Raw genomic sequence first — 27,741 nt, 5'->3', positions numbered from 1 at the left:
TACCGTCAGTGTATCGTTTTAAGTCCTACACAATAAAATTAGAAGTGAAGGCATATGTATAATAACAGGCTGAAGTAAATACTGTGTGTTGACAGGGAGGGAGACGGAGGAAAGTCCTGCCCTTTCTGAAAGATTTCCTGTTTCACTGGGCGAGCAGAAGCAAGCGTCTCGAGCCCTCGGATTCCCTCACAGTGACTGTTGACTTCAGCAGCATGAGACGCTCTGCTTTCCTCAGGATCAGACGCTAAAATCATTAGGCTTTCTGGTCAAACAACGCCAGCTTGGTAACGTTCACGTTAAGGCGAGGTATACGGACAGGACTGCGTTTCTAATGGAGCATTATTGGCTTTCTCTGTTCTGTTGGGGGACTTTTTTTATTTCTTCGGCTGTCATGGATCGGAGCGGAGTCGGTGAGTTTATGTGTTGACATCTCTCGAGCTGTCCTTAAGTTGTTGGACGGTAGCCTATATACGCGTGTAAATGAGTGTTTTATTCAGAAGACCCAGGTATTTATCATCTCCTGTGGCTCGTGTTCTCATAGAGGAGCGTTTGTTTCTTGACTGCTTACTTTTAAAGGCGTGCAACAGGTGATGGCATTCAATGAACGCGTTATATTTTCCTTGCAGTTTTCAGGAGTTACGTAAGAGTAAGAAGTTACACAAAGCTATTTGCTCAGGTGTTTAAAAATGACGTCAGTTTCATAAAATGCCGTTTTATTGTCCTGTCCTGCGTCGACTAAACTTTGCACGTCTGTGTTTTAGATATGAGTGACTTGTGCAGAGGTGTTACTGAGTCTGTAAATCCGTTATCTTTGCAACTGTTTCATTACAATTCACGTCAGATTTATATATGTAGTATGTATAAGGCCTTTTGATGTAAAGTATAAGTTATATGCAGCTTATAAAGTGTTTTATTGATTGGTATAGTGATGGTTTTACTTTGTGGTGCTTAAACCATAATGCTGAATGATTACATATTTGTGTACAATAAATACAGTTACGGCCTATTGCCATGATTGTTTTAAAATATGACATGAAGTCAGGACCGTTTCCTTTTTGTGTTATAAACTACTTTAAGATGACCTTTTAATGATAATTTACAGTAATTGAAGGAAATGCGCAAAAGGATAGGAATGTACAGAAAAAGCCTAGTTGTACTATGATACAAGTCCTTAAGAAACATTGTAGTATTGTGGTATATGAAATCATGCAAGTACTGTAATATTGGTACTTTTGGGGCACATTTTTGTTAGTGGCAGTCACATATTCATTCTGTCTCTTTACGCTTTGAAAGGCAAAGCATTCCTGTAATCAGGTGCATGGCATTTTAACATGTTAATAGATAAGCTTGTTTCTGTTGCTATTCCCTCCAATGTGTACTCACACAAGGGAACGCCCTTATGAGCTGACAGCTTAACAACATTACGAGTTTGTCTTTTCGGTTGTAGTGGAAGTGTTTGACAATGCACGCAGGACGTTTTTCCATTTCAACCAGCCCTGCATCCTTCCCCCCATTGGTATAAATTGTTTATCTCTCTCTGTCCTGTCATTCATTTCAGCCTCTGTGATTACAGGTTACTTTAGACACTAATTACATTCACTGAACTCCTCCCCATCTCACGCCTGTGATTATACAGCAGGATATGTTTATCACACAGCGCTGTGTTTGGTGGAGCAACAGAGATATTTCTTACAGAAATCATCTTTTCCAGATGTCCGGCTACATCTTTGCCACTTCCTGTTTCCAACCTTGCTTGGCTGCATCTAGCTCTGCATACTTCGCTGCTGAAACACACTAGGGCTGTGTGTGGTATGTTTAAGCTGCATGCAGGCATTTTGCCCTGCTTGTTTTAGGCATTACAAATAGCATCAGACGCCCCTGTATGCAGGACACTTGCCTTTCTGTTGGTGTCTGCCCACAGCCCACATAGGTCATTTTGAGCTCATCCTGTGCTTAAAATCATAGTTTTTATTGTTGTCACTCTGCTGTCAAGTTATAAAAAGGAACAATAACAAATAAAAAGGAAAATTTCAATTGTGGGATTAATGGCGCTCAGATTGTCCAAATTGTCCAATTTGGATTTTATACAGTTATTTATATCAGACATGTCATTAAATTAAGCTGACACCCTTTTTGGGGCCCAGATAAACCGGCAGAGCCCTTTCTGCTTATCTGGAGTTGTATGCTACTTATCTGCGTCTGACTTATCATACTGTAATTGACAGTCCTTAAATGACGTTAGAAAAAACATCTGAAAACCGTTTATTTGCCAAACTTGTGTAAGTAATTTCCATTTGGCCCTCTGGATAAGAATCACATATTTTGGGTTAAAAAACATATATCCCTCAGGTTCAAATGTAATCATTTTGGCTATGTTATGCATACTGTCCAAAGGAAATAGTGTGAGGTTATGGCTCTGCAGTATATAATGTTATCCAGTCAGGGCGGGCAGTAGATAAAAAAAAGAGTCAGTGAGCAATGCTTGCAGAGTAAAAGAGCTTCTTTGTAGGCCGTCGAAGCTGTGTGAGATCCAGGCTAGTGGATGAAGGTTGTGAATCCAAACTTATGTTTACTGAAGCCTCTCTGGGCCTCTGCACCAAGAACTCAAAAATAGCTATCTCAGGATGAGAAGAGGGGTCACATAACCTCAAAATGTCGGCATCTGATTTGACCATATTTGTCTTCGTTTCCTCTTGGCTGACACAATCCCCTCTTCACTCGCTCCAGTGAACCAGAGGCTAAAAGAGCACATAGTCCTGCTTATCTGCCCAGCTCATAAAACAGAGCAGCCATAAAATGACAGTGGATTGACCTTTAAAACAATATTTTATTGTATCTGTAGTTTTAATTTGCAGTATGCAGTCAAAACAAACCTATTATGCCACAAAACTGTGATGAAACATCACTGAATATTTGCTAGTGTTGCAAAAGTGAGTTTGTGTAGTGATGTGAAGTGTGAAGTGTCTTGGCAGTTATTCTGTTTGTGGAAAGAAAGCCACAAATCCGGCCTATCTGTGCTTCCTTCCTTGGTCGGGTCACCTGTTACATGCTTTCCAGATGAGCGGTGGAGACAGATTGAGGAGCGAGAGCTGGGTAAAGGGAAAATGGGGGTCGGAGGTCTTGTGATTGTCTGTCTACAATGTTATGGTGCTGCCTTCTCTGTATCAGAAACAATTCCCATCACTGACCTGAATGTGAGGGATTAGTGCTGCTGGACTGATTTGCAGGTGACTCCGGTTTCAATCTCAAGAGGCATTATGATAAATAAAAAACAAAACTCGACTGATAACTGATATTCTACTGGCATATAGTGTAAACGCTGTGCGATGCTGCGTGTTATTTTAGTATTATTTATATATTGTTATAGTGTTTATTTATATTTTGAATTGCCTTTTATTTTCATATTTTCATTTTCCAGTTTAATTTGACTAATTTTTTATGTGCTTTTGGCATTTTTCTATTTTTATGTTGGGTCCGAGTATGGGTCACTCATACCATTGGCCACAGGTCACTTCACTGTCACTTTCATTTATGCATACATATATACACAACACACACATATATTATGTTAAAACACACTTTTATTTGCGATTAATAGTGATTAAACAATATGACAGCCCTACTTTTTCTAGTGATCTTGTAGACCTGAGCTTGTTCAGGCGTGTTTGACTAGGGTTGGAGCTAAACTCTGCAGGAAAGTGGACCTCAAGGGCCAGAGTTGATAAACCCTGCATTAGAACAGTACTTTGCAATTTTAATTAGTAATCTATACTATGATTAATGTGTTTAAATATCATCCGGGCTTTGTTGTATTGGTTGACTTCTAAGGCTTTCAGTGTTTTTGAATGACCGCTGCCCCTTCCATTCCCGGAGAGCCCAGGTTCACAGGAAAGTCTAGGAGGTGTGTGTTACTCCAAAGAGCAGCTAAGCTAACAAATGACGTAATTCAGTTTAACGACTTCTTATGGATTGGCCAAATGCAGACCCAGTGAAATTGAAAAACCATACACACGTAGAAATTACGCATGCAACCCCAAACTAGAAACCCCTTGTGTTTGTTGAACTCACATTTTTGCTCTGTAGATTTACAGAATAAACCAGTCGCAGTAGCAAAGCGTTTGCACTGATCTGAGGTTTTGATGTCAGTCTTTACTCTCAGTCTCTCTGTGCTGGTGTTTGCTTGATCGCATCAGTGCATTTATGTCAGAGTCTCAGGAACATGACAAGGTAGCTGGAGATGAAAGCACGTCCAAACGGCATAGAAAACAGATAAAAGGGCGAACAGCATGTATATCTTATAACAGAAGCAGCCAGCATTTCATCTTGCACGCTTTTATGGTCCCTTTTATGGACACTATTCAAGGGCAGTAGATGCAGTATTGGATCAGAAATGTTTGATAAGAGTACATTTTTTGAATAGGTGAGCTTGTTTCTGTTTTATCCTAGATGGGATGCATCCTGTAAATATTCCAGTTCGGTTTGCTCAACTGTGTAAGTTCTGTGACGTGGAGGCATCTGACTGTAAAGGCTCAGGCTCCTGTGAAAGCAACTGCAGCATCACATCCATCTGTTCCAATGTTGATGAAATCTGTGTGGCTATCTGGTACGTCACTGTTCAAGTCATATTCCTCCACAACTTTTTATGAAGTGTTAGACATCTGTTGTCTGTAAGTGTACAACATCTGCTTTGCACAATAGTCAAAAATCACAATAAATGATAAATATTATCCAATAATATAAAAGTCTAATAATTTATAATCCAATTAAATACCTAGATATATTATCAATGTCCTGTTTTACTATGAAATATGTGAGATCGTGGTTAAATGTACTGTAAATGTCAAATCATGTTGTCTTCAATTATGGAAGCAGTGCAGTTAAATATAGCAACAAGTCATTGCTGTATCTCTAAGTGCTTATTATGTTTTTTGATATAGCAACAAGGGGACATGCAGTTTATTTTTTATTGTTAATCTGTCACCTGAGAATGTAAAATAACAATTAAATTGTATTTTATTTTGACATAAGAACTGTCATTTGATATCATAATCCCTGTAATAACAGTCTATGTGTTCATATTTGTGTGACTTCAGGAGAAAGAGTGAAGACAACAACACGATCGAGACGTTGTGCCACAAACCCTCAGAGCCCCTCTACGGCATCATGGTGGAGAACTACAACAACACCAAGTGTGAAATGAAAAAGAGGATTTCAAACAGAGGCCCCATCCACATGTGCTCCTGCAACGCTGAGGAGTGCAACGACATACTGATGTTCACAATCCGTTAGTTTCTTCCTTCATTCCTTCTTTCTAGCTCTGTCTGTCCTCATTTTTTGTGTCATTAATAATAGTGGTTTAAGATGCTAATAACATTTAGATGCCAAACAGTGTTTTTATTGTCAACTAAAACAAAAACTTTTAATAATAGTTTTCACTAACTGATATAAAGTTGAAATAAAATAGAATAGAAATATTAGATGAAAAACATGAACTTATGAAGCTTAATTAGACTGGGTCAATTTGACAACTAACGGAAATAAGTTAAATTACTCAAATTGAAATAAAAATATCTAAATGCTAAATGGAAGTATGAAAAAACTAATAAAAATGACATGAGCACATAACAGAAATTACTCAAATGTAAACTATTCTGAAAATATAAAAATTCAAGCGAATTCAAAATATTGATTAATGCTATAACTACTCTGATGATAAGGTCAGGAATTTTGCAGAATTTTATAAATGACAAGCAATCCAATTTAGTGGTAATCTGCAGCATTCTGCAGTCACAGATTCCGTGTGGGCCTGCAAATTGTCAAGTGACAGCCTACATCACATTTCTCTGAGGTTTTCCATTGATTATGGAAACACTGCGTTAGTGTATAAGTAATGAACCGTGTTTCAGCTAGTTTCGATTTTTGGTCCATTGGTTTCACCACACTAGATAAACGGCACTCAGCTGAGCTAATAAATCAATTGCAAACCCTAGCAGAACATGTTTATCTACTACACACAAGCTTTACAATGCTAACTATTTAGCACTGGCTCTGGTATGTAAGCTCAGGTTGTCGTAACGTTCTAAAGCAGTTGCATTGTTGCTAGCCGGGCTGTGCTGTCTCAGGCAGACTTTCTACTGGCTTTGGTTGTGTGGACGGCAGAGGATCTCAGACATGTGGTTTCCTGTCTGTGTAAGTTGAAGCAGAGACATCACAACCACATGGCAAAACAGCTGTGTGCACTAGGCATGCACTAAAATAACCTTATTTAACACTATTTGGAAAGTTTATTGAATGTTTATCACATTTTAAAAAGCCACATTTTTGTTTTTAAGCAAGGAATATCCGCATTGTATGGTTTCTAATTGAAATGTAGTGCACAAATTCCAGGTATGGGAAACCATACTTGGCCACAAGTCATGTCCTTTCCTTTTCCTTTCGTTCTAAAGCCTAAAACAGTACATGGGGATTTCTGAGGTATGGGGTATCCTGAGGCAAGTGTGCTTCCTTCTTTCAGTAAATAAACACAATTATCATAAGCTAGTGAAGACAGATTCTACCGATTTTACTTTGCAGATATATGTTACAAAAAGAATTTAGTTTGAGCAGGTGTTTGCTATGTAGGAGCAGTCGAGGGAGGCTGTAATTCCATCCGGTTAAGGAGGCGTCAGACAGAGTGTGGAAGTATCGCATGAAGTCCATGTTTACTTATTGGAAATGTTCCATGTCATATTTCTCCAGAAATGCCAGGCATTGTTTTCCTGGACCATACAATTTTTATGACATTAACTGTTGCTGAGAGCCTGCACGTTCCAGCAATAAGCTCCCTATTCTGTATTCGACTGGAGATGCCACCGTTTCTTTGGACTTCATTATGGCAGGTGCAGGGTGTACACGCCAGCTCGTAATTATATTCTGCACAGCAGAGCTTTGTCATATAGCAGTTTCACACAGTTTTTTGCTGAATCAAATAAACTGAAAGTCAGGCTTGCACTGCTTTTGGCTTAGGTGGACTTTTTAGGTGGAAATACTCTGTGAAAACTAAAGGTGCTGCAGATATCCCTTATATCTATATACAAACACACACACACACACATACCCCTGTAACATTGATGAACAAATTATTGCAATGGATAAATAGTGACTGATGTATTGGTCTACCCACAGTCTTCACCAAGTAGGATATTCCTGCAAGATTTCATTTGCACATTCAGAGCCATTATGGTGTTTGCAAATATGAATACTGCATCAGAAACAGTCTGTCTGCATGAAGACGTCATTATGCCTTCAACAAATAAGCTTCGGACAAATGAATTGAGCTTCGTCTAGAAAAAGGGAAATGGAGAAACAGTGGTTAACTGAGGATTACTGTCATTAGCAGACCTAAAAAAGAAATGAGAAAAGAAAAGAAAGAAATGTTGTAATGCAGTTTCTGCTGAAATATATCTGATTCACTTGCAGACTGTGCTGTTCTTCAAAATGGAGTTTTTGCAAACATTTCGATAAGCAACCACTGAGTGAAAACATAAACCAAGGAAATGGTTAACGGTTTAATGAAAGTGATTTTGTAACATGATGTTCTACAGTTTAAATTTGGCTCTGAAATGGGATGAGGTATGAGGACAGAGTGATGTCACAGATTGAAAGAGCTACTCTCTTCACAGTGATGGCCGTTATTGCCTGAGTGCTTCTGCAAAAGTACATTTGTTTCCAATAAGCAACTCATAAAGCTTGTCAGAAGGAGCGTGTTGTGCTTTTCGTTGTGGTTTGCACACATGTTTGTCTGTTTTTCGACTTGTAAACATGATTGGCTTAATCGGAAGGAACATGAAGTGAATATGGAACCTTTTTTGACAAACTGTCTCCATAATCATTTAAACTATTATGGAAAATCTGTTGTTATTATTTTTATTTTATTGTATTCCAAGTCAATGAAATTCACAGTTTCAGATTCCATAGGATTTAAATTCAGATTCCCAACACTGCTGGTTTGATTACCCATATACCGTGCTTGTTTTGACATGTGTCATCTTACTGTCGCACAAAAACACTAAAATTATGTCACAGTGTCTGGTTTGTGTTCCCTGGGTAACCACTAGATGTCCTCCTTCTCCATGGTGTCTGTCACTTTCTGAACTACATTCCCCACGATCCTTGTTTCTTCATTGCACTCAGCTGTCCCTGGTCACAAATCATTGCACTCAGTCAATTCCTCATTAGCATTGTCATTTCCCTGTGTATATATATACCCTGTCTGTTTTAGTATGTGTTACGGAGTCCTTGTATTTATCACGCCACTTCTGAGTTCTGTATTTACCCTTTTAGTTTTTGTACCTGTTTGATTTCTAATTGCCTCCTTGGTTTTGACCCCTGCCTGGACTGGAGATTGGTATAACGATTTTCCCCTATTAAAACTTGCTGCAATCCTCTTTCTTGTGTGGATCGTGACAGAAGGACTCTGTCACACAAAGATCCAGCGGTATGTTTTTTTAATGTTTCTTCCCCAGCCACTGAGCGGGAGAGAAAGAGTTGTTTTGAGGGAACCCGCCTGGTCATTTGGTGAGTGGTCGAGAGGAGGTCCGGCATCGCTCTCATCGCTTGAGGGAAGTCGTGGCCTAATGGTTAGAGAGTCGGACTCCCAATCGAAAGGTTGTGAGTTCGAGTCCCGGGCCGGCAGGAATTGTGGTTGGGGGGAGTGCATGTACAGTTCTCTCTCCACCTGGAATACCACGACTTAGGTGCCCTTGAGCAAGGCATTGAACCCCCAACTGCTCCCCGGGCGCCGCAGCATAAATGGCTGCCCACTGCTCCGGGTGTGTGCTCACAGTGTGTGTGTGTGTGTGCACATCGGATGGGTTAAATGCAGAGCACAAATTCTGAGTATGGGTCACCATACTTGGCTGAATGTCACTTCACTTCACCATGGCCCCCCTTTGACCCTGGGCTCGTGAGGGACGGATCGGAGCCACTGTCTCGCCGTCTCGCCATTGCGGACGGAGAGGGGAGAGGAGGCGCTGGGCTGGCGGCCATTTTGTGCAGCGGCACTGGCTCGGCAGACGTGCGCCTCCTCTCCCCTCTCCGTCCGCAATGGCGAGAGATGGCCGCCAGCCCAGCGCCGCTGCACAAGATGGCCGCCAGCCCAGCGCCACTGCCCAGGATGGCCGCCCAGCACCGCTGCACAAGATGAGTCAAGGCACAACATGGCCGCTTGTCCAGTGCCTCTACATGGGATGACAGCCACAGTTGACCCTCCAGAGTGGAGTCAGGTTCCCGTTGACCCTCCAGAGTCGAGTCAGGTCAAGTCACCGTTGACACTCCAGAGTCAGGTCAAGTCACAGTTGACACTCATGAGTTAAGCACTACCACAGTTAGACCTCAGGAGTCAAGTCAAGTCACCGGTGATCTTCAAGGACAGAGTCAAGTCACCGGTGATCTTCAAGGACAGAGTCAAGTCACCGGTGGACAGAGTCAAGTCACCGGTGTTCTTCATGGACAGAGTCAAGTCACCGGTGGACAGAGTCAAGTCACCGGTGATCTTCAAGGACAGAGTCAAGTCACCGGTGGACAGAGTCAAGTCACCGGTGTTCTTCATGGGCATGGTCAAGTCACTGACTATCTTCATGGGCGAAGGCAAGTCACCATTGATCTTCATGAGCAAATGCAAGTCACCAATGATTTTCCTGAATCCAGTCTAAACTCTACGGAACTACCAGAGCTTCTCCACGCCTCTACGGAACTACCAAAGCCTCTCCACGTCTCTGCTGAACTACCAGAGCCTCTCCACGTCTCAGCCGAACTCTCTAAGCACTCGACTGATCCTGTCGTGGCCACGGAGGCCACCCTTAACTTGTTCATGTTCTCTGTTTCAGACTTGCCTATCCAGACTTGCTCTCATGTATCATCGATCCCACTATGGTGGTCCTCGGTGCCGCCCTGGTGGGCTCCTGTCCCGACCGCACGGCTGTGGTGGTCTTCTGCGCCGCCCTTGTGGGCTTCTGTCTTGACCGCACGGTTGTGGTGGTCCTCTGCTCCACCCTGGGTGGCATCTGTCTCGTCTGCTTGGCTGTGGTGGTCCTCTGCGCCACCCTGGTGGGCCTCTGTATCAACCGCACGGCTGGGGTGGTCCTCTGCGCCACCCGGGTGGGCTGCTGTCTCGAACGCATGGCTGTGGTGGTCCTCTACGCAGCCCAGGTGGGCTTCTGTCTCATCCACAAGGCTGTGGTGGGCTCCGGTTCCACCTGCGCCGTCCCGGTGGTCCCCAGTTCCACTTGCTCCACCCTGGATTCCTGCCCTGTTGGCACTGCCCTGGGCCCCGGAACTCTCTGACCCACCCTGGTCTCCTTGTGTTGTTGTTTTTGTGGTTTTTTCCACTTCCTGTTCCTGTTCCCTTCTATGGACTTGGCCCTCCGTCCCTCCCCCTGAGCCTCCACCAGTCCACCTCCCTCCTGGTCTCCTTGTTGTGTTGTCGTTGTTGTTGTTGTTTCTTTCCACTTCCTGTCCCTGTTCCCTTCTATGGACCTGGCCCTCCATCCCTCCCCCTTATCCTCCACCAGTCCACCTCCCGCCTGGACTCTTGTTTTGTCGGTCATGTCTTGGAGCGTCTGGTAGCCGCTCCGTAGAAAGGGGGTTATGTCACAGTGTCTGGTTTGTGTTCCCTGGGTAACCACTAGATGTCCTCCTTCCCCACGGTGTCTGTCACTTTCTGAACTACATTCCCCACGATCCTTGTTTCTTCATTGCACTCAGCTGTCCCTGGTCACTAATCATTGCACTCAGTCAATTCCTCATTGTCATTTCCCTGTGTATATATACCCTGTCTGTTTTAGTATGTGTTACAGAGTCCTTGTATTTATCACGCAACTTCTGAGTTCTGTATTTACCCGTTTAGTTTTTGTACCTGTTTGATTTCTAATTGCCTCCTTGGTTTTGACCCCTGCCTGGACTGGAGATTGTTATAACGATTTTCCCCTATTAAAACTTGCTGCAATTGGATCTACTTTTCCTCTTTCTTGTGTGGATCGTGACAAATGATTGATGCCAAAATATTCTTTCTCAGATCTTGTTGAACGTACTCATCATTTTTTCCAGGATGATAATCCAGGCCATTTGTCTGACAGGAAAAATAAGCAGCAGCATGTGTCTGTCTCACTGGAATATTTCCAACCTGACAGTATGTTTCTACTCAGTTGATATTTTATCATAGGTTATTTTGATGGAAAGAAGAACATAAAGGAAAGGCAGAAGAGTTCAGACTGAGGATCTGCAGACTTTATTTTCAACCCACCCCGACCTGCACGTATATACGCTGGCTCACAAACACACCCACGCTCACATGCTGAGGAATCTTGGCCTCCAGGTGATAGAGCAGATAGTTAAAAGGTCTGAGTCACAGAGCAAGCCAACAAGAGACCAAGACGGTGTTGGTGAGAGAAAAAAAAAAAGAAAAGTCAGACTTGTTTGCGGTGTGAGCCATGCTGTAAAACAAAGTCGTAGTCATAACAAACAAACAGTAACAGGTCTGTGTTTCTCATGTAGAGCCTGTTAGTAATCTGAGTCTGGCAGTACTCATACATACTCTAAAATCGGGATGTACAGATGTGAATCCTCACTTTTAATGCTGACAATTTCAAAATTAAAGCAAGCACACCAGCCAGCAAATGAAAGCAGGTTGAAGCTTGTTTACCTTTGATCATTAGTACGCAAGAGGGTGGAGAGAATTGGCCTGTCTACATTGGTAAACTTAAAGAATACGTGAAATGTCATGTTTATAAACTGGAAAAAGTAATGGAAAGCTTCAAAGTTTTTGGAGAGAATTTGCTTTTAGTGAGTGCCATGATTAAAAAAAGAAAAAAATTATGAAAAATGAATAAAAAAAAATAAAAACAGAAAATAAATCTTAAAAGATTCTAACATATGAAAAAAAACAAAAGAAAAAAGAAAACGTATAGTTAAAAAAAATTGCATTTAGGAATTTAGGCAACATTATAAAGTTAAAAACATTTAAAATTATAAACATAAAAAAAATTAATTGTTTGCAAAAATTAGACAAAAGTGTGCACATCCAGCAGTAATAAGTAGAAAAATTATTTATCATAAGTTCTCACCAACTCTGATGTTTTGAGTCATATGGCTCTTTATCAGACCAATAGTAGTTTTTTTCTCATACAATTATTTGATGCATTTGGTAGATGCAAAGTGACATACACAGCATTCAGCATTCATTTCTCTAATTGCTGTATTCCCTGGGAATCGAACCCATGGCATTTCTATTTCTTGCACCATTCTTTATTGCTTGAGCTACAAGAAGGCAAAGGTTATGTAAGCATAGGAAGAAATTGCCTAATTAAATATACAATATCGACCAACACTCTAAAATTAAAAACCCAATGTGGTACAGATAAATTCTGCATCCTTAATGAATCCTTTAAGTGTGACCAGTGGTCTTAGTATTTAATGGTGTTCGCTAATGCACTAATGAGAAACATGTCTATTGGTTGTGAGAAGCAATAAAATTTTAATAGATTAACTTGTGAGTCAGAGGCTTTGGAAAATGTAATCCACTTGATTCTGGTTAAGATCTTGGCACAGATGTACAGTGATGGGTTTAACAGTGGAGCCTGCAGAAAAGTGCCTCTTATTAGCTGCTAATGTCATGCACCGCAGCAGTGTTGCTGGCATCCTGTTTTATGTGGCTGGAAAAGGCGCTGTGGTTTCTGCCACTGTATGTGAGGAGTTGAGTGCTCCCTCTGCTCCGCACGTCTGTGCTTTTTGCATGTGTTTGCTGACTCTTCTGTCTGCCAAACGCTTTGGCATTTATGTACGGTTTCCCTCTCCCAGTGTTGTGTATCCATTTCTGTTCTTTTTAAGTCTGTGTCTCAATGATAAGGCGTGTCTGTGTGTTTGATGGAAGAATGCAGACAGACGAAACACTGACTCCACTCTCTGCCCACGTAGTTGGCAGCTCTCACTTTATCTCTGGATTGAACCTGCAGTGCTAGGGCTTCCAAGCCTGTCCTCAGGTTGGCAGGCGCACGTCGTAGCAGAGTAAACTTTCCCTTGGAGGATGAAGTCACAGAACAGTCTCTCACTGTGCAAGCTTTGCTCAAGCTCCCTCGTGTGACAGGAAAAACTAAGTTAATGATTAAGAGTTCAGTTAACCTGGGTACTAGGTAACTAGATGGTTATGGCTGATATTTCAAATGGCTCTAAACCTCTCTGCTAAGAAGTCAATTAATAGATCCTTCTATCGAAAATGACTTTGAGTATCCTTTCTCAAGGTCACAAAGCTTCACTACCTTTTACTAGATTGCATATGGTCACAAAAAAACAAAACAAAAAAAAACCCTGCAGTGAGATCTTTTATATTTAATCAAATGCCAAGTTTTAATACTTTAATACTAAATTTAATGTGATCAAAATCAATGAATTATTATTATTATTATTATTATTATTTTATAAACTAATTGTTAATTGGTCTCATAATTATTTAAAATAAAGTTTGTTTATTTTAATAATGATAAATCAAATAACATCTCGGTTACGTATGTAACCTTGGTTCCCTGAATAGGGAACGAGATGCTGCGGTGACATCACCACGTATGGGAACACCTTCGGTGTGACGAATGTCTGAAGCCCTATACCATCCCGCCAATCTTATTGGCCAAATAGCGCGTGGCACCGCCCAGCATGCGTAAGCATATATATACCTGGTGCCGCGCGCCATTTACCTCAGATTTCATGACGAAGAAGAAAGCTATCAAGGTACGGCACGGCCAGAACCGCAGCATCTCGTTCCCTATTCAGGGAACCAAGGTTACATACGTAACCGAGATGTTCCCTTTCATAGGTCACTTCGATGCTGCGGTGACGTCACCACGTATGGGAACGCTATACCATCACGCCTGACGTACCTGATAGCTTGGATCCAAGGAAGCATCTGGTCAAGCGGAGAGAACCCGGGAGCCAGAAGCCATCCTCACATCCAGACTGTAAGACCTGATAAAAGTGCTCGGTGAGGACCAGCCTGCCGCAGCACAGATATCATCCATAGAAGATCCACTGAGAAAGGCTTGAGAAGAAGCCACTGCTCTCGTGGAATGACCTTTTACTCCTAAGGGCGAAGCGAGCCCGCGCGCCTCATAGGCCAAGGAAATAGCCTGCACCAGCCAATGGGACATGCACTGTTTCGTAACTGCATGGCCTTATTCTTATGTCCAAAACAGACAAACAGCTGGTCAGACTCACGCCATGGGGCAGTACGATCCACATAAGTCTTTAACGCTCTCACAGGGCAAAGACTTAGATCCCCAGACTCCGCCGCAGCAGGAGAAAAGCCTCCAGGACCACCTGCTGAAAGTGAAAGGGATAGATGCGACCTAGGGACATAATTAGGCCTTGGTCGCAACAACACTTCCACAGAGTCTGTGCTGTAAAAGTCAGGATTTATCCGGAACAATTCCAAGGGCTCAAACAGATGCCCTGATAAACCATGCAACACAATGGAAAAACCCATGAAGGGACCCGCACGGGACGGAAAGGCCTCAGCCGTCGCGCCCCCTGTATGAAGGAGAAATAGTGGATGACGGCCCACTGAGGCACCATTTATATATTCGTGGTAAGCTGAATGGCTGCCACGTAAACCTTAGGGTAGCTGGTGTCACTCCATCCAAAAAACGTTCCTGAAGGAACTCCAGTACTGACGCCACTGGGCAGTAAACTGGATCCATATTATGAGTTTCACACCAGGCCGTAAACAGTCTCCACTTGAAAGCATATAAGCGTCTCGTAGAAGCTGCTCTAGAATTCAGTATAGTCTCTGTAGTTTCAGCAGAAAGACCGGGACATATGAACTCACTCTGCTCAGAGGCCACGCCCGTAGATTCCATAGATCTGGCCTCGGGTGCCAAATCAGTCCCTGTGCTTGTGATAATAAATCCTGTCTGAGGGGAATCTCCCATGGAGAGCCCGCTAACAGATTGATCAGATCCACAAACCACGGCTGTGTGTGTGCCACCGCGGAGCCACCAGCAGCAGCTGTTCCACCCCGTCCACCCGTATTCTGCGTAATATCGCCGAAATCAGACAGATTGGGGGAAAACGCATACAAACTGGTCCTGGGCCAGTTGTGGGCTAATGCATCTAAGCCCAGGGGTGCTGGAGGGCATAGGGAGAACCAAAGCGGGTAATGCGCAGTCGTGTTTGACGCAAACAATTCCACTTCGCTTCCCCGAAAATCTGCCATAGGAGACTCACCGATTGGGGGTGCAATCCCCACTCCGCTTGCTCCAGAGTCTGCCTGGATAGCAAATTCGCTCCAAAGTCCAACGTCCGGGGACATGAACAGCTCGGATCGATAGAATTTAGTTCTGAAAACAAAGAACATGTTTCGCCAGCCTGCACAGGGGGCGAGAGAATAATCCTCTCTGATGATTCAGGTATGACACAACCGCTGTGTTGTCTGATCTGAGCAGCACATGACGGCCGATCAGCAGATTCGAGAAATACTGGAGAGCCAGAAAAACAGCCAGTAATTTCAACCTGTTTATGTGCCAACTCCCTTGACAAACAGCTCCCCAGTCGGTCAAAGACGCATCCGTCGTGACAGTCTCTCGGGAAGCGCAAATCCCCAGCCGGACTCCGGTCAGGAGAATTCAGTCAGGAGAATTCGGTTGACATACATATTTTTAAGCGACATCACACATCGCCGTGTCACCGGAATCGTCCGATGCGGAGACAACGGGGTGAAACATTCCATACGTAAGCCCAGGCTGTTAAATGATTCAGCACAAGATCCCCATGAGAGTGTGCTTGAGTCTGCGATTGCGCTAAACACCAGCTAATCGCCTAAAATAGTTCAAACACGAACGCCCTGGTGCCGCAACGGGGCCAGAGATCCATCCATGCATTTTGAGAAATACTGATACACTTTGCTCTCTAAAGCGAATCTGAGGAACTTCCTGAGTGCAAGATTCAGATGGTGTAAACCCAGAATGGGTCGTAATCCGTCAGTGTTTTTTTTTTTTTTTTTTTTACCACAAAATGACGGCTGTAAAAAACCCCGCCTCCATCTGAGAGGGGTGTACTTCCTCTATAGCCCCTTTGCTCAGCAGAGTTGACATCTCCTGTCGCAGCACCGCTATTTCCATCGGCTTCGCCACCGTGGAAAGAATTCTGCGGAAAGGAGGCGGGCCTTATTGAAACTGAATTGTGTATCCATGACAAATCGTGCGTAACACCCATAGAGAAATGTCGGGCAAGCGTTCACACACGGCCGAGACCATACTAGCGGTGTCAAAATTTCCGCTTCCTGCAACGCTGTCATACATGTTAAAATATCCGGGCACGAAAAGCTCGTGGCGTTCGTGCACAGGGGAAGTGTATGTATAAGAGCCGTTGCGTCTCGTTGTGTATAATCCTGAAACGTGTCCACGGCAGGAATTAGGCCAACAGATTGAACATCGGGCTTTGCCGCTAGCGAAAAACGGCGGCTGTGCGAGCCGTCATAAATGGGTCGTCTGTGCAGGACCCTTGAATCGCCCCTCGAATTCTGAAAGCTGGATTGCGCAGAGTGTCTGAGGGAACGTTTGGCATTACAGCTCAATCCAATGCTGCTCGAAGCACCGTTTGCTGCGAGGCAAACAATGTAGAATGTGGGGACTGCAGTGAGAGGGTTAGATGTGCATAGCAATCCAACAGCACTCTCTGTTGGAGGGCACAGTCCCTGGCAAGCATTAAGGAAAACGCATGCGTCAAACTCGCTGCGTTTCGTTGTGTATAATCCTGAAGCGTATCCACGGCAGGATTTAATCCAACAAGATAAACATTGGGCCACGCTGCTAGCGAGAACGCGGCAGCTGTGTGAGCCGTCATACACTGGCCATCTTTGCCAGCCTCCGCGCCGTCCCTCAAACTCTGAAGGCTGGATTGTGCAGAGTGTCTGAGGGGGCGCGCGAATGAGAGCTCAGTTCAATGACGCTCGAGGTGCCTTTGCTGCGAGACAGTCAATGTTAGAGAACATGAAGGAAAACGCATGCATCAAACTCGCTGCGTTTCGTTGTGTATAATCCTGAAGCGTATCCACGGCAGGATTTAATCCAACAAGATAAACATTGGGCCACGCTGCTAGCGAGAACGCGGCAGCTGTGCGAGCCGTCATACACTGGCCATCTTTGCCAGCCTCCGCGCCGTCCCTCAAACTCTGAAGGCTGGATTGTGCAGAGTGTCTGAGGGGGCGCGAATGATAGCTCAGTTAAATGACGCTCAAGGTGCCTTTGCTGCGAGACAGTCAAATGTTAGAGTGTGGAAACTGCAGTGAGAGGCTTAGATGTGCATTAGCAGTCCAACAGCGCTCTCTGGAGGCGGGCACAGTCCTAAGCAAACATGAAGGAAAAACGCATGCGTCACATTCGCTGCGTTTCGTTGTGTATAATCCTGAAGCGTATCCACGGCAGGATTTAATCCAACAAGATAAACATCGGGCCACGCCGCTAGCGAGAACGCGGTGGCTGTGTGAACCGTCATACGCTGGCCATCTTTGCCAGCCTCCGCGCCGTCCCTCAAACTCTGAAGACTGGATTGTGCAGAGTGTCTGAGGGGGCGCGCGAATGATAGCTCAGTTCAATGACGCTCGAGGTGCCCTTGCTGCGAGACAGTCAAAGTTAGAGTATGGGGACTGCAGTGAGAGGGTAGATGTGCATTAGCAGTCTAACAGCGCTCTCAGTGAAGGGCATAGTCCCTGGCATATTAACATGAAGAAAAGCGTGTGCGTCAAACTCGCTGCGTTTCGTTGTATATAATCCTTAAGCGTATCCACGGCAGGATTCAATCCAACAAGATAACATCGGGCCAAGCCGCTAGCGAAAACGCGGCGGCTGTGTGAGCCGTAATCCACCATTTGAAGAGCAAAACTGTTGATTAACGCGCTCGAGTGGGGGAGAGCGAGCACATGGAACTCCAGTGCATCACTGTATTCATATTCAAGCCGCACATATCGCCCCTAACCAACACCTCGTGCGGGGCCTCGGCGACCGCAGAAGCGAAACGGTGGGGGTTAGACGCGAGGCGACTTAAGAAATACACTCCAGAGCGCGGATACTTCCTAATGGCGTTAGTGCACAGGGGAAGTGTATGCATATTTTACTGTAGCCATAGGCTATCAAGGAGAGAACCTGTAGAGAGGCTGCAACGAACCTCTCATAAGTGCCTCCTCGTGATAACCCATCATACGGCTCCTACCTTTCGTTGACTCATCGCGTCCGCGGAGAGGAGTATACTGCTCGTAGATGATCGCTGAGAACGCGAGATAATAGGGCACAGAAGATTCGCTCCGTACTGAAGGAATGAAATCTGAGGTAAATGGCGCGCGGCACCAGGTATATATATGCTTACGCATGCTGGGCGGTGCCACGTGCTATTTGGCCAATAAGATTGGCGGGATGGTATAGGGCTTCAGACATTCGTCACACCGAAGGTGTTCCCATACGTGGTGACGTCACCGCAGCATCGAAGTGACCTATGAAAGGGCAATAAAATGTTATTAATTTATTTATCTATTTACTTAGACTTTTACAAATTCCCAGTGATACAACACTGTTAAGTCAAATTGAATTTGATCAAAATAATAATAGAATTAGTTATTTATTATTATTAAATGTAATATCAGAACATTTTATGTACTTTAAGTAAATTTGTCTCCGCTTTATTTACTTTTTTACTCGCTTAACTATTTTTAATAAATGTTCCAAGTAATACTGCAATGTTTAGCCAATTTGAATATAATCATTCAGTAAATGCTAAATATCAGCAAAATGCCTTCAGCCAATAAATAGTTTTTAGGGCAACTAAAGATTTCTTGTTTAACAAATGATCAATTAGCAACCATTTGGAAAGCCAAATATGGCATTGTTTAGTCAGGCAACTCTTTTAGCATAATTAGGGCAACATTTGGGTGAATATTGTTTGTATAACGTGTTTTTATGTAGATTCCTAGTCATTAAAATTTCTTGGTATCTGAAATTTCTGTATACAGAATTAACTATAATGTAATGTAAATGTAACTATAACCATTTTATGGTGCATTGATTCATAAGTATGTAAATAAGTAGTGTTGACATGCATTTTTGCTGTGTTGAGGTAAATGTTGACATCCTTCTGCTTTCTCTCCAGCTATTGGTCCAGACCCCACAAATAACCAGGTGGTGTTGGTGATCCTGGTCAGTTTGCTGCCCCTCCTAGTTCTGGCTGTGCTGGTTATCGCCTCCTTCTACTGGTATCGCATGTACCACCGACGCAAACTCGATGAGTGGCAGATGAAGAAGCCGTCAAAACGCAAGGGCCCGCTGGACTGTAGCGACGCCTGTGCCATCATGATGGATGATGACCGCTCCGACAGCAGCTCCACGCATGCCAACAACCTCAACCACAACACAGAACCTCTGCCCATCGAGCTGGACCTTCAGGTGGGCAAGGGCCGCTTCGCCGAGGTTTACAAAGCCAAGCTGAGACAAAGCCCCTCAGAACAGTTTGAGACAGTCGCAGTGAAGATCTTCCCCTACGAAGAGTACGCGTCCTGGAAAAATGAAAAGGACATCTTCTCAGACATCAATCTGAAGCACGAGAACATTCTGCACTTCCTGACGGCCGAGGAGAGGAAGGTGGACAAACAGTACTGGCTGGTCACCGCCTATCATCCACACGGGAACCTGCAGGAGTACCTCATACGACACCTCATCAGCTGGGAGGACCTGCGGCTCCTCGGGAGCTCCCTGGCACAAGGTGTGGCTCATTTGCATAGTGACCACACCCCTTGTGGGCGGCCCAAAGTGCCCATCGTTCACCGAGATCTGAAGAGCTCTAACATCCTGGTGAAGAATGACCTCACATGTTGCCTCTGTGACTTTGGACTTGGCCTCCGCCTTGACAACTCGCTGTCAGTGGATGACTTGGCCAACAGTGGACAGGTAGGTTTATGCAACAATATTTCATATTCAAAGTTGCATTTAGACTGTCTGTCTGCATACAGCAAACTTTGGTTAACACTACTAAAAATAGCTTATCCATTACCTTCAAATAACATTTTTTTATGTTTCTTTAAGAAGTCCCTCACCAAGGCTGCATTTATTTGATGATAAATACGGTAAAATAGCAATAGTGTGAAATATCATTACAGTTTAAAATAACTGTTTTCTATTTGAATATATTTTAAAATGTAATTTATTCCTGTGATGGCAAAGTTGAATTTTCAGGAGCCAATACTCTGGTCTTTAGTGTCACATAGTGTTAGAAATCAAAAACATAAAAAATATATATATATTCCAAAAATTATTTTGACCCATAGTGTAAATGCATGTATCGAATATTTCTTCCGATTTAATATAAATGCGCAAGTATGCAACAGAGTGGATCCCTCAGGTGTTACTTGGTCAAAGTCATTTTTTTTCTATCTCTCTATTGAGAAATCGATTGATTTGTTTATTTTTTTTACTCCTACCATGAAGTTCATTATAACTTAAGATCCACCAATAGGAAAAAAACATCAGAATGAAAGAGATCAGCAGCAATCATCCACTCGCATAAAATATTGTGAATGATCTCATCATTCATGATCTTATGATCTACTTGCAACAAATGACTGTAAATCAGTGGTGTTGTATTGTACCATTGGTTTTTATTTTAAATCCCTATCCAAAAATGAATGGAAAGAGAACAGTGAATGTAGCACAGTTGATTGATTAAACCTTAGGCTTTAAAATAAAATAAAAATAAAATATATAAATGAACATTTTACAAGTCTATCACCCGAAGCTTAACTGAAACTTTTCTCAACCCCAGTGCAGCACGAGACTACCTACTGTAGATTCACTTGCTTGTATTGCTTGGTAGGTGCAAAGTGAACCGTTGGCGTGTTCTGTACCTAAAGTTGTGCAGATTTACAGTGGCGGGGATGTCGTCTCATAACTTGCAGGGAAAGTCCCCTCAGGCATCTCACCATGTGCAAATGTGTGTTTTATGCATGTGCGCCCTTTGTTCAAACTGTCTGCCCAGATTTATGATTCACAGGCTGAAAATGAAAAGACAAAAGGCGGCGAGTGAATCAGTAATGAACTAGGTAACAATCACCTGACTCTGCGCCATCTACCCAGAGTGCTTTGATGTATGTCAACATTTGGTTGTTCTGAGACAGTGACCCCCATAAACATTCAAAGGGAGTTTAGACTTAATATCTAAGGTTGCGATTAATTTATAACATTTCAGATTTGTTGGTTCATTGGTGGGACCTTTTGTACTCTTAAAGTAACGTCAGTGAAGCGAGCGGATGTGTTTTGAAGTTAAAGGAATAGAAAAGACGTCGAAACAACTTGGTACCCTCAAAACAACAACAATAATATTACCAGTTATTATCTTTATCATTACATTTGTGTTATATGATTATATAAATTAAGATTTATACATAATAAATGTGTGTTGTCATGACAAAATCATAAGAATTATTTGTATTTGTTGTTAAGTTGTTGTATTACTACAATTATTACTAGTTATATTTTCAGATTTTAATTTGTATTTTATATATATATATATATATATATATATATATATATATATATATATAATATGTAGTGTGTGTAATAAAAAAACAATATACCGTAACTGATAAAAATATAAAAATGAAATTATTTTTTTCTAAATGCTGTGTTCATGTGGTCATGACATTCAGAGATATACAATATCAAACATACATACAGTTGAAAAAGTGTCCTGCCTCTGATTCTCAGGTGGGTACAGCCAGGTACATGGCTCCAGAAGTGCTGGAATCAAGGATCAACCTTGAGAACATTGAGTCATTCAAGCAAGCCGATGTCTACTCCATGGCTCTAGTGCTGTGGGAGATCACGTCCAGGTGTAACGCCATCGGAGGTGAGTACAGAAACATAATTGTGATCTCACTCGGAAACATAGCGGTTATTTTGGCATTTCCTAAACCAATATGGTTAGTAAACTTGAGACAATGCTGTCCATTGTGCCTGTAATTGTCCCTCAAGGAGAACAGGGATGAAAATAGGCTTGCTTTTTGTCTGGTTCTGTTAGTGGTACTAAGTTTTTTGTTGTTGCTACCATCGTTGGGCAATTGTTTGAGTACACTGCATGGAAAGTCCACTGCGGCCCACAATGTGTTTTGACTGATTTTGCAGCTTCCTGTTATTGGAGGAGCTGTATTTCAACAAGAGCAGAGATGGTACGACATACTCCTCACTCTGTTTGGGAAAGTAAAGAATGTGTGAAATGTCAAGTGCTGCCTAAGAACTTTCCCTTCTTTGGTCAGGTGGGAAGACAGATTCTAGCATGTTCTTAGCTCTTGTATACTGAACATAAAGGGGTAAAAAACAGTATTCATATAGCTGTCATGAAGCATTTATGCTCTCATATGTATGAAATACAACAACAGAAACTGTAATTAGTTATGGGTGTAAATATAAACATGGATGCTTGTGGAAATTGAAGAAGAGGGAGGGAATGTGGTGGTGTTTAGGGTTTTTCCTGCATTGAAAGTGGAATGTGCTAAATGCACAGTATGGATGAAGCCGACTGGATAGATAATATTTATTAAAATTTCTCCATTATTTTAATTCTATTCAAATGAATAAGACTTAATCATTAAGAGCCATATATATATATATATATATATATATGTGTGTGTGTGTGTGTGTGTGTGTGTGTATATATATATATATATATATATATATATATATATACACATATATATACGTATGTACATATATGTGTGTATAAATAAATATATATAATATATATATATATATATATATATATATATATATATATATATATATATATATATATATACCTATATATGTATATACATATATATACGTATGTACATATATGTGTGTATAAATAAATATATATATATATATATATATATATATATATACTTATAAAAATGTGTAATTTAATATAAAAAACAAAATAGTTTTAATTAGTGTTTTGGTGTGTGTTTTTTTTAAAGGAATAAGTACTTCTATTACGCAAAAACATTTATAATGTTACAAAAGATTTGTATTTCAAATAAATTATTTTTTCTTTTTTACTTAAAAAAAAAAATGGATTGCAGTTTCCAAAAATATTAAAAATATTAAGCAGCGATAACATTGCTACCAATAATAAATGTATCTCTAAATATAAATGCGCTAAATCAGCATATTCTGAAGGATCATGTGACACTAAAGACTGGAGCAAGGCCGCTGAAAAATACAATTTTGCCATCACCATGAATAAATTACAATTGAAAATATGTTTAAGTAGAAAACAGTTATTTTAAATTACAATAATATTTCACTGTAAAACTGTATTTTATCAAATAGGCTAAGTGCAGATTTGAGCATATGAGATTTCTTTCAAAAACACTTAAAAACTTTAACATAAATTGTTAGATTTCTCTGAAAACAAGGCTGTAATTTTGCTTCCCATGTAAATGTATCTTTGTTTAAGGATTTAGATATTTAACTGTAAAACAAAACAAAAATACTAAGAAAAGAATGTCAAGTTCAGAAGGTGCACCTCAAAATTCTGCTAATGTTTGAACGAAGGCGGAGCGATTAACTATTTTAATCAACTTTAGTAATATGAGTGGCAGTGTATTTGCATGTGTATATTGTTTCACACAATGTCCCTGTGCCTGTGTCGAGTTGTGTTACCCACATGCCCCAGCATGCCCCTTTGTGGTTGCAGGAGTCCTCCTGTCATGCTGCTTGGAGCTTATCTGCAGAGCTGGAGTTGTTTTCATCCAGGCATACTATCTCACTTCTGTTTGTGTTGAGTGGGGTGGATACAGACATCCCAGTGTCTGTCTCTCCTGTTGCAGTACCACCTTCAGAATGCAATGTGTAAACCCTGGGATCTCTTTCAAAAAGGGGGAAAACCATTTAGGGATGTTACATTTGCAGACAGCAGCTGCAGAAGTCCACATGTGGGTGATGGGGAAATGGAAAGCTGTGGCTGCGTTGTTCTGCTGTGGCTCAATGTGTATGCTAGTAAGTCCTGAATTAGCACGGGGTGCGGTCTGGTCTGGAGTAGAGCAAACTTGAGACCCTGCCAGCCGAGGAGAACTCCCTCCCTTCCTCAGAGAAAGATGGGAAAACAAGTAAATGGAGGACAGCAGCTGGCTAGCAGGTGGCAGAACCCCATGCAGGGTGGCCATCCATCAGTACAGATCTCAGATTCACTGTCACCACGCCTCTCACTGACTCGAACTCTTCACAAACACACAAAAGAGCCAAGGGTGTTGTGCACTCATGATCCACCCTAAAATGTTCTGACTGAAGCCTGAAAAATCCTCCGGTCTGGCAACATTGCTGCTGCATTACTCTTTAGGCGATGTTTAAATAGGTCCTGGTGTTTAAACAGGCATCTTACCCACTGTCTGCCCTGACTGACTGCCTCTCTCACTGTGATTTATGAACTCTTAAATCTTACATTTTCATACTTTTCTGGACCTTGATCGTGTATTTTACTTGCCAGTCTATGGCAAGTAAGACTAATATTCATTCAAAGTATATTAAATTGTGTTCCCGAAGACGAACTAAGCTTTTACGGGTTTGGAACGACATGTTGGTAAGTGATTGATGACAAAATTTAAGTTTTGGGGTAGAGTATCCCTTTAAGGGGAATCTGTAGTTTTAAAAAAAAGTGCTTCCCTGGATACTGGGTGTGAGGCCTCAGCCGGCAGGACATCTGTTCCCAAAACCACGGCATACCTCACATAGCGAGTGCATTTGAGTAGCTCGGCAACCTTGAGCAAATCAAGAGACTGAAAAATAAAGACTTGACTAGATGAATTTAATGCTGCAGACTGCCGTGTGTCCTCTTCTACGGACTGCATGCATGATGAGCTCCGATTTTGTCCGTTTTACCAGCATCAGGTCAGACCCTCACACGGGGCAGTGAGGATGGCAGAAATAGCACCGCAGAGCCTGGAGTATTTTGTTTAAGAGCTGAAAAAGGGGAAGTCCACTTGACAAAATCAGGATGCGTTTGGTTGTGGAGTCAGCTTCTCTGCAGTGGCCCAATCATTTTCCTCCACTTCCTGTCCCAGGCAGGACGCTGACCTAGCCCCTTCCTGTGGGCCCAGAGTTCTGGGCAAGAACTGCAAAACACACTCTCCAATCAAGAGCAAGCCACTCCAAAGTAAACGTACTCATCCACCATCATTTGCTGTAATGGATTTTATATTGGCCAAGAAGAGGACAATAACTGCTGTTTTATGAGGTTTTGGTGTTTCTTGCAGATTTTGTAGAACAACGTGTGTTTGTGTGTTATCTATAGCTGGCTCTGGTCAAGTACTTGGCTATGGAAGCTGAAGACAGATATATAACTGAGCCTCTACAGCTGCAAGTTTCACAAGGTCTGGAAAATCTGTTTTTGGAGCTCACTGATTAGCCTCATACTTCATCAATTTGTTTTCATGAACAAAATGAATGACCAACAAACTCAGCAGTGTTTATTGTTGGCAGTCTGATGGAGCAACTGATTTTGTCCCATTCTTCTTCAGATGCCACATTTCAGCATATCAGATAGACCAGATAGAATTACCCGAGCATACGAAACATGCATTTTCTTCCCCATCTGGGGCGTCTTCCAGCTTTCAGTTTCCAACCTCAGTACTTCTCTCGACCAAATGCTCTCCAACAATGATTCTTCATGCTGTCATAAGGGGATATATGTCTGATTATCTGATAATATTGTGTGTGTATCTTTGCAGAGGTTAAAGACTATGAACCTCCATTTGGCTCTAAAGTCCGAGAGCACCCCTGTGTGGAGAGCATGAAAGACAATGTGCTGAGAGACAGGGGCAGACCAGAGATCCCCAGCAGCTGGATGAAACACCAGGTAAAACAGCATAGGTTTGAGTTTGATTTCAAAGCATGGTAAAAGACAGCATATTAGCTGAGAGACAAGCAACTCTTTTGGGGAGCTTTTGGGAAAAAAAAGCACACATTTCTTCTTTGAAAAGATGATGATGGTATAATATGATCCGTTACAATACACTAGCATTGACAAATCTGGGGTCAGTAAGATTTTTTAATATTATTCAGCAACTGAATTGATCAAAAGTAACAGTAAAGACTTTTATAATGATGCAAAATAAAATTTATTTTTATTTTTTCCTGATTTCTGAAAAAATAAATTAAAGTATCACGGTTTCCATACATATATTAAGCAGCACAACTGTTTTCAACATTGATAATAGTAAAAAATGTTTAATTAGCACCAAATCAGCATATTAGAATGATTTCTGAAGGATCATTTGACACTGAAGACTGGAGAAATGATGCTGAAATTTCAACTTTGCATCACAGGAATAGATCACATTTTTTAAATGTATTAAAATAGTAAACAGTTGTTTTAAATAGTAATAATATTTCACAATATTTCAGTTTTAATGTATTTTTGATCAAATAAATGCATCCTTGGTGAAACTTTTAAAATACCAACAATAAAACAAAACAACTAACAGACATAAAGACAAATTTTAACACAAGATTTTGTTAGATTTTTCTGAAAACAATGTGTGTCTAGGGTTAGGTTATGTGTCTAGTTTTAAGGATGTTTGGATATTTTTACTGAAATACAAAATACTAAGTAAGAAAACAATTGTGTGCTGTTTAATTTTATTTTTATTGGTTTGACTGTCAAACTGACCCGCAACATTTGAATGGTGAGGAGTGACTAAATTTAAAAGAGAAAAAAGAAAAAGAAACTTTTTAGTTGAGTAAAAATCCTAAATATTCCAAAATGTATGCAAATGACGAAATATTGGCTTTCAACTAAAGATTGACTATTGTAATAATAATGCACTGTTAAACACTTGTTTTATTTCAAGGGTGTGGCTACAGTCTGTACCACCATCAACGAGTGCTGGGATCATGACCCTGAAGCCCGGCTCACGGCACATTGTGTGGCTGAACGCTTCTCCGAGATGGACGACGATTTAGACAAGTTGTCCACCTGCAGCAGCTCTGAGGAGAAGATTCCAGAAGATTGCTCCGTGAGCGTGAGCGATGACAAATGAGAGAGAGAAAGAAAAGTCACTCTTTCTCTACCTATGCACAAACTGAATGTTTGGATCCTTCCAGTGGGGTGGAGTGGAAGAATATGGCCTTTTCATAAAGCTTTAAGTTTCCTAACCAAAGATTTTATGCACTTTATCAGATTATGCATAGCTCACACTGAGGAAGGTCATGCTACCGAGCAAGAGGAGCTGGACAGACGCTGGTTTTCTCCTCTGACAGCTGACCCAGAGCCAAATGTAATCAGGAAAATGTTTCGCCTCAACACTAAAGATTCATAGGAGATTGTAAGATTTTCTAGATTTATGGAAGAGTGTTTTAAGTGAGAGATTTGTGTGTTTGTATGCATAAGTGTGTAAGAATTTTAGCGTGTGTTTGAAGTTGCTTTTGCCGAGAAATGTATTTTGCTTGTTAGCCAAAGAAAAAAAGTATATTGTAAATACTGCTTTTGACATAAAAATCAACCCACACTATTAAGAGAGCCAAAAAGGGAAGAGTATATGCTGCACATACCAAAGATGTGTTAAATGAACAGTATTTTGAAGTTCACAAAGTGCCTCATATGTTCACATATCCTGGATATTGAGTTGTGCTTCTCTTTTACTACGTTTTTATGTAATATATTGTAAATCTTTGATGATTAAAATCCAATTCATGTACAGTA

At 41.7% G+C, this 27,741-nt stretch overlaps 1 protein-coding gene across 1 annotated transcript; it reads left to right on the top strand.

The window, feature by feature from the left end:
• On the top strand, positions 1-27,741 carry LOC132103285 (TGF-beta receptor type-2-like). Its single transcript, XM_059508258.1, has 7 exons — positions 1-410; positions 4,447-4,603; positions 5,094-5,284; positions 19,162-19,955; positions 21,768-21,909; positions 25,769-25,896; positions 26,891-27,741. Exons 1-7 carry the CDS (start codon positions 332-334, stop codon positions 27,077-27,079), a joined length of 1,680 nt encoding a protein of 559 aa, XP_059364241.1. The 5' UTR covers positions 1-331; the 3' UTR covers positions 27,080-27,741.

This window comes from Carassius carassius, chromosome 24 (genome assembly GCF_963082965.1).
Source record: "Carassius carassius chromosome 24, fCarCar2.1, whole genome shotgun sequence".
Taxonomy (NCBI): Eukaryota; Metazoa; Chordata; class Actinopteri; order Cypriniformes; family Cyprinidae; genus Carassius; species Carassius carassius.
This window is presented reverse-complemented; position numbering and strand designations above follow the sequence as displayed.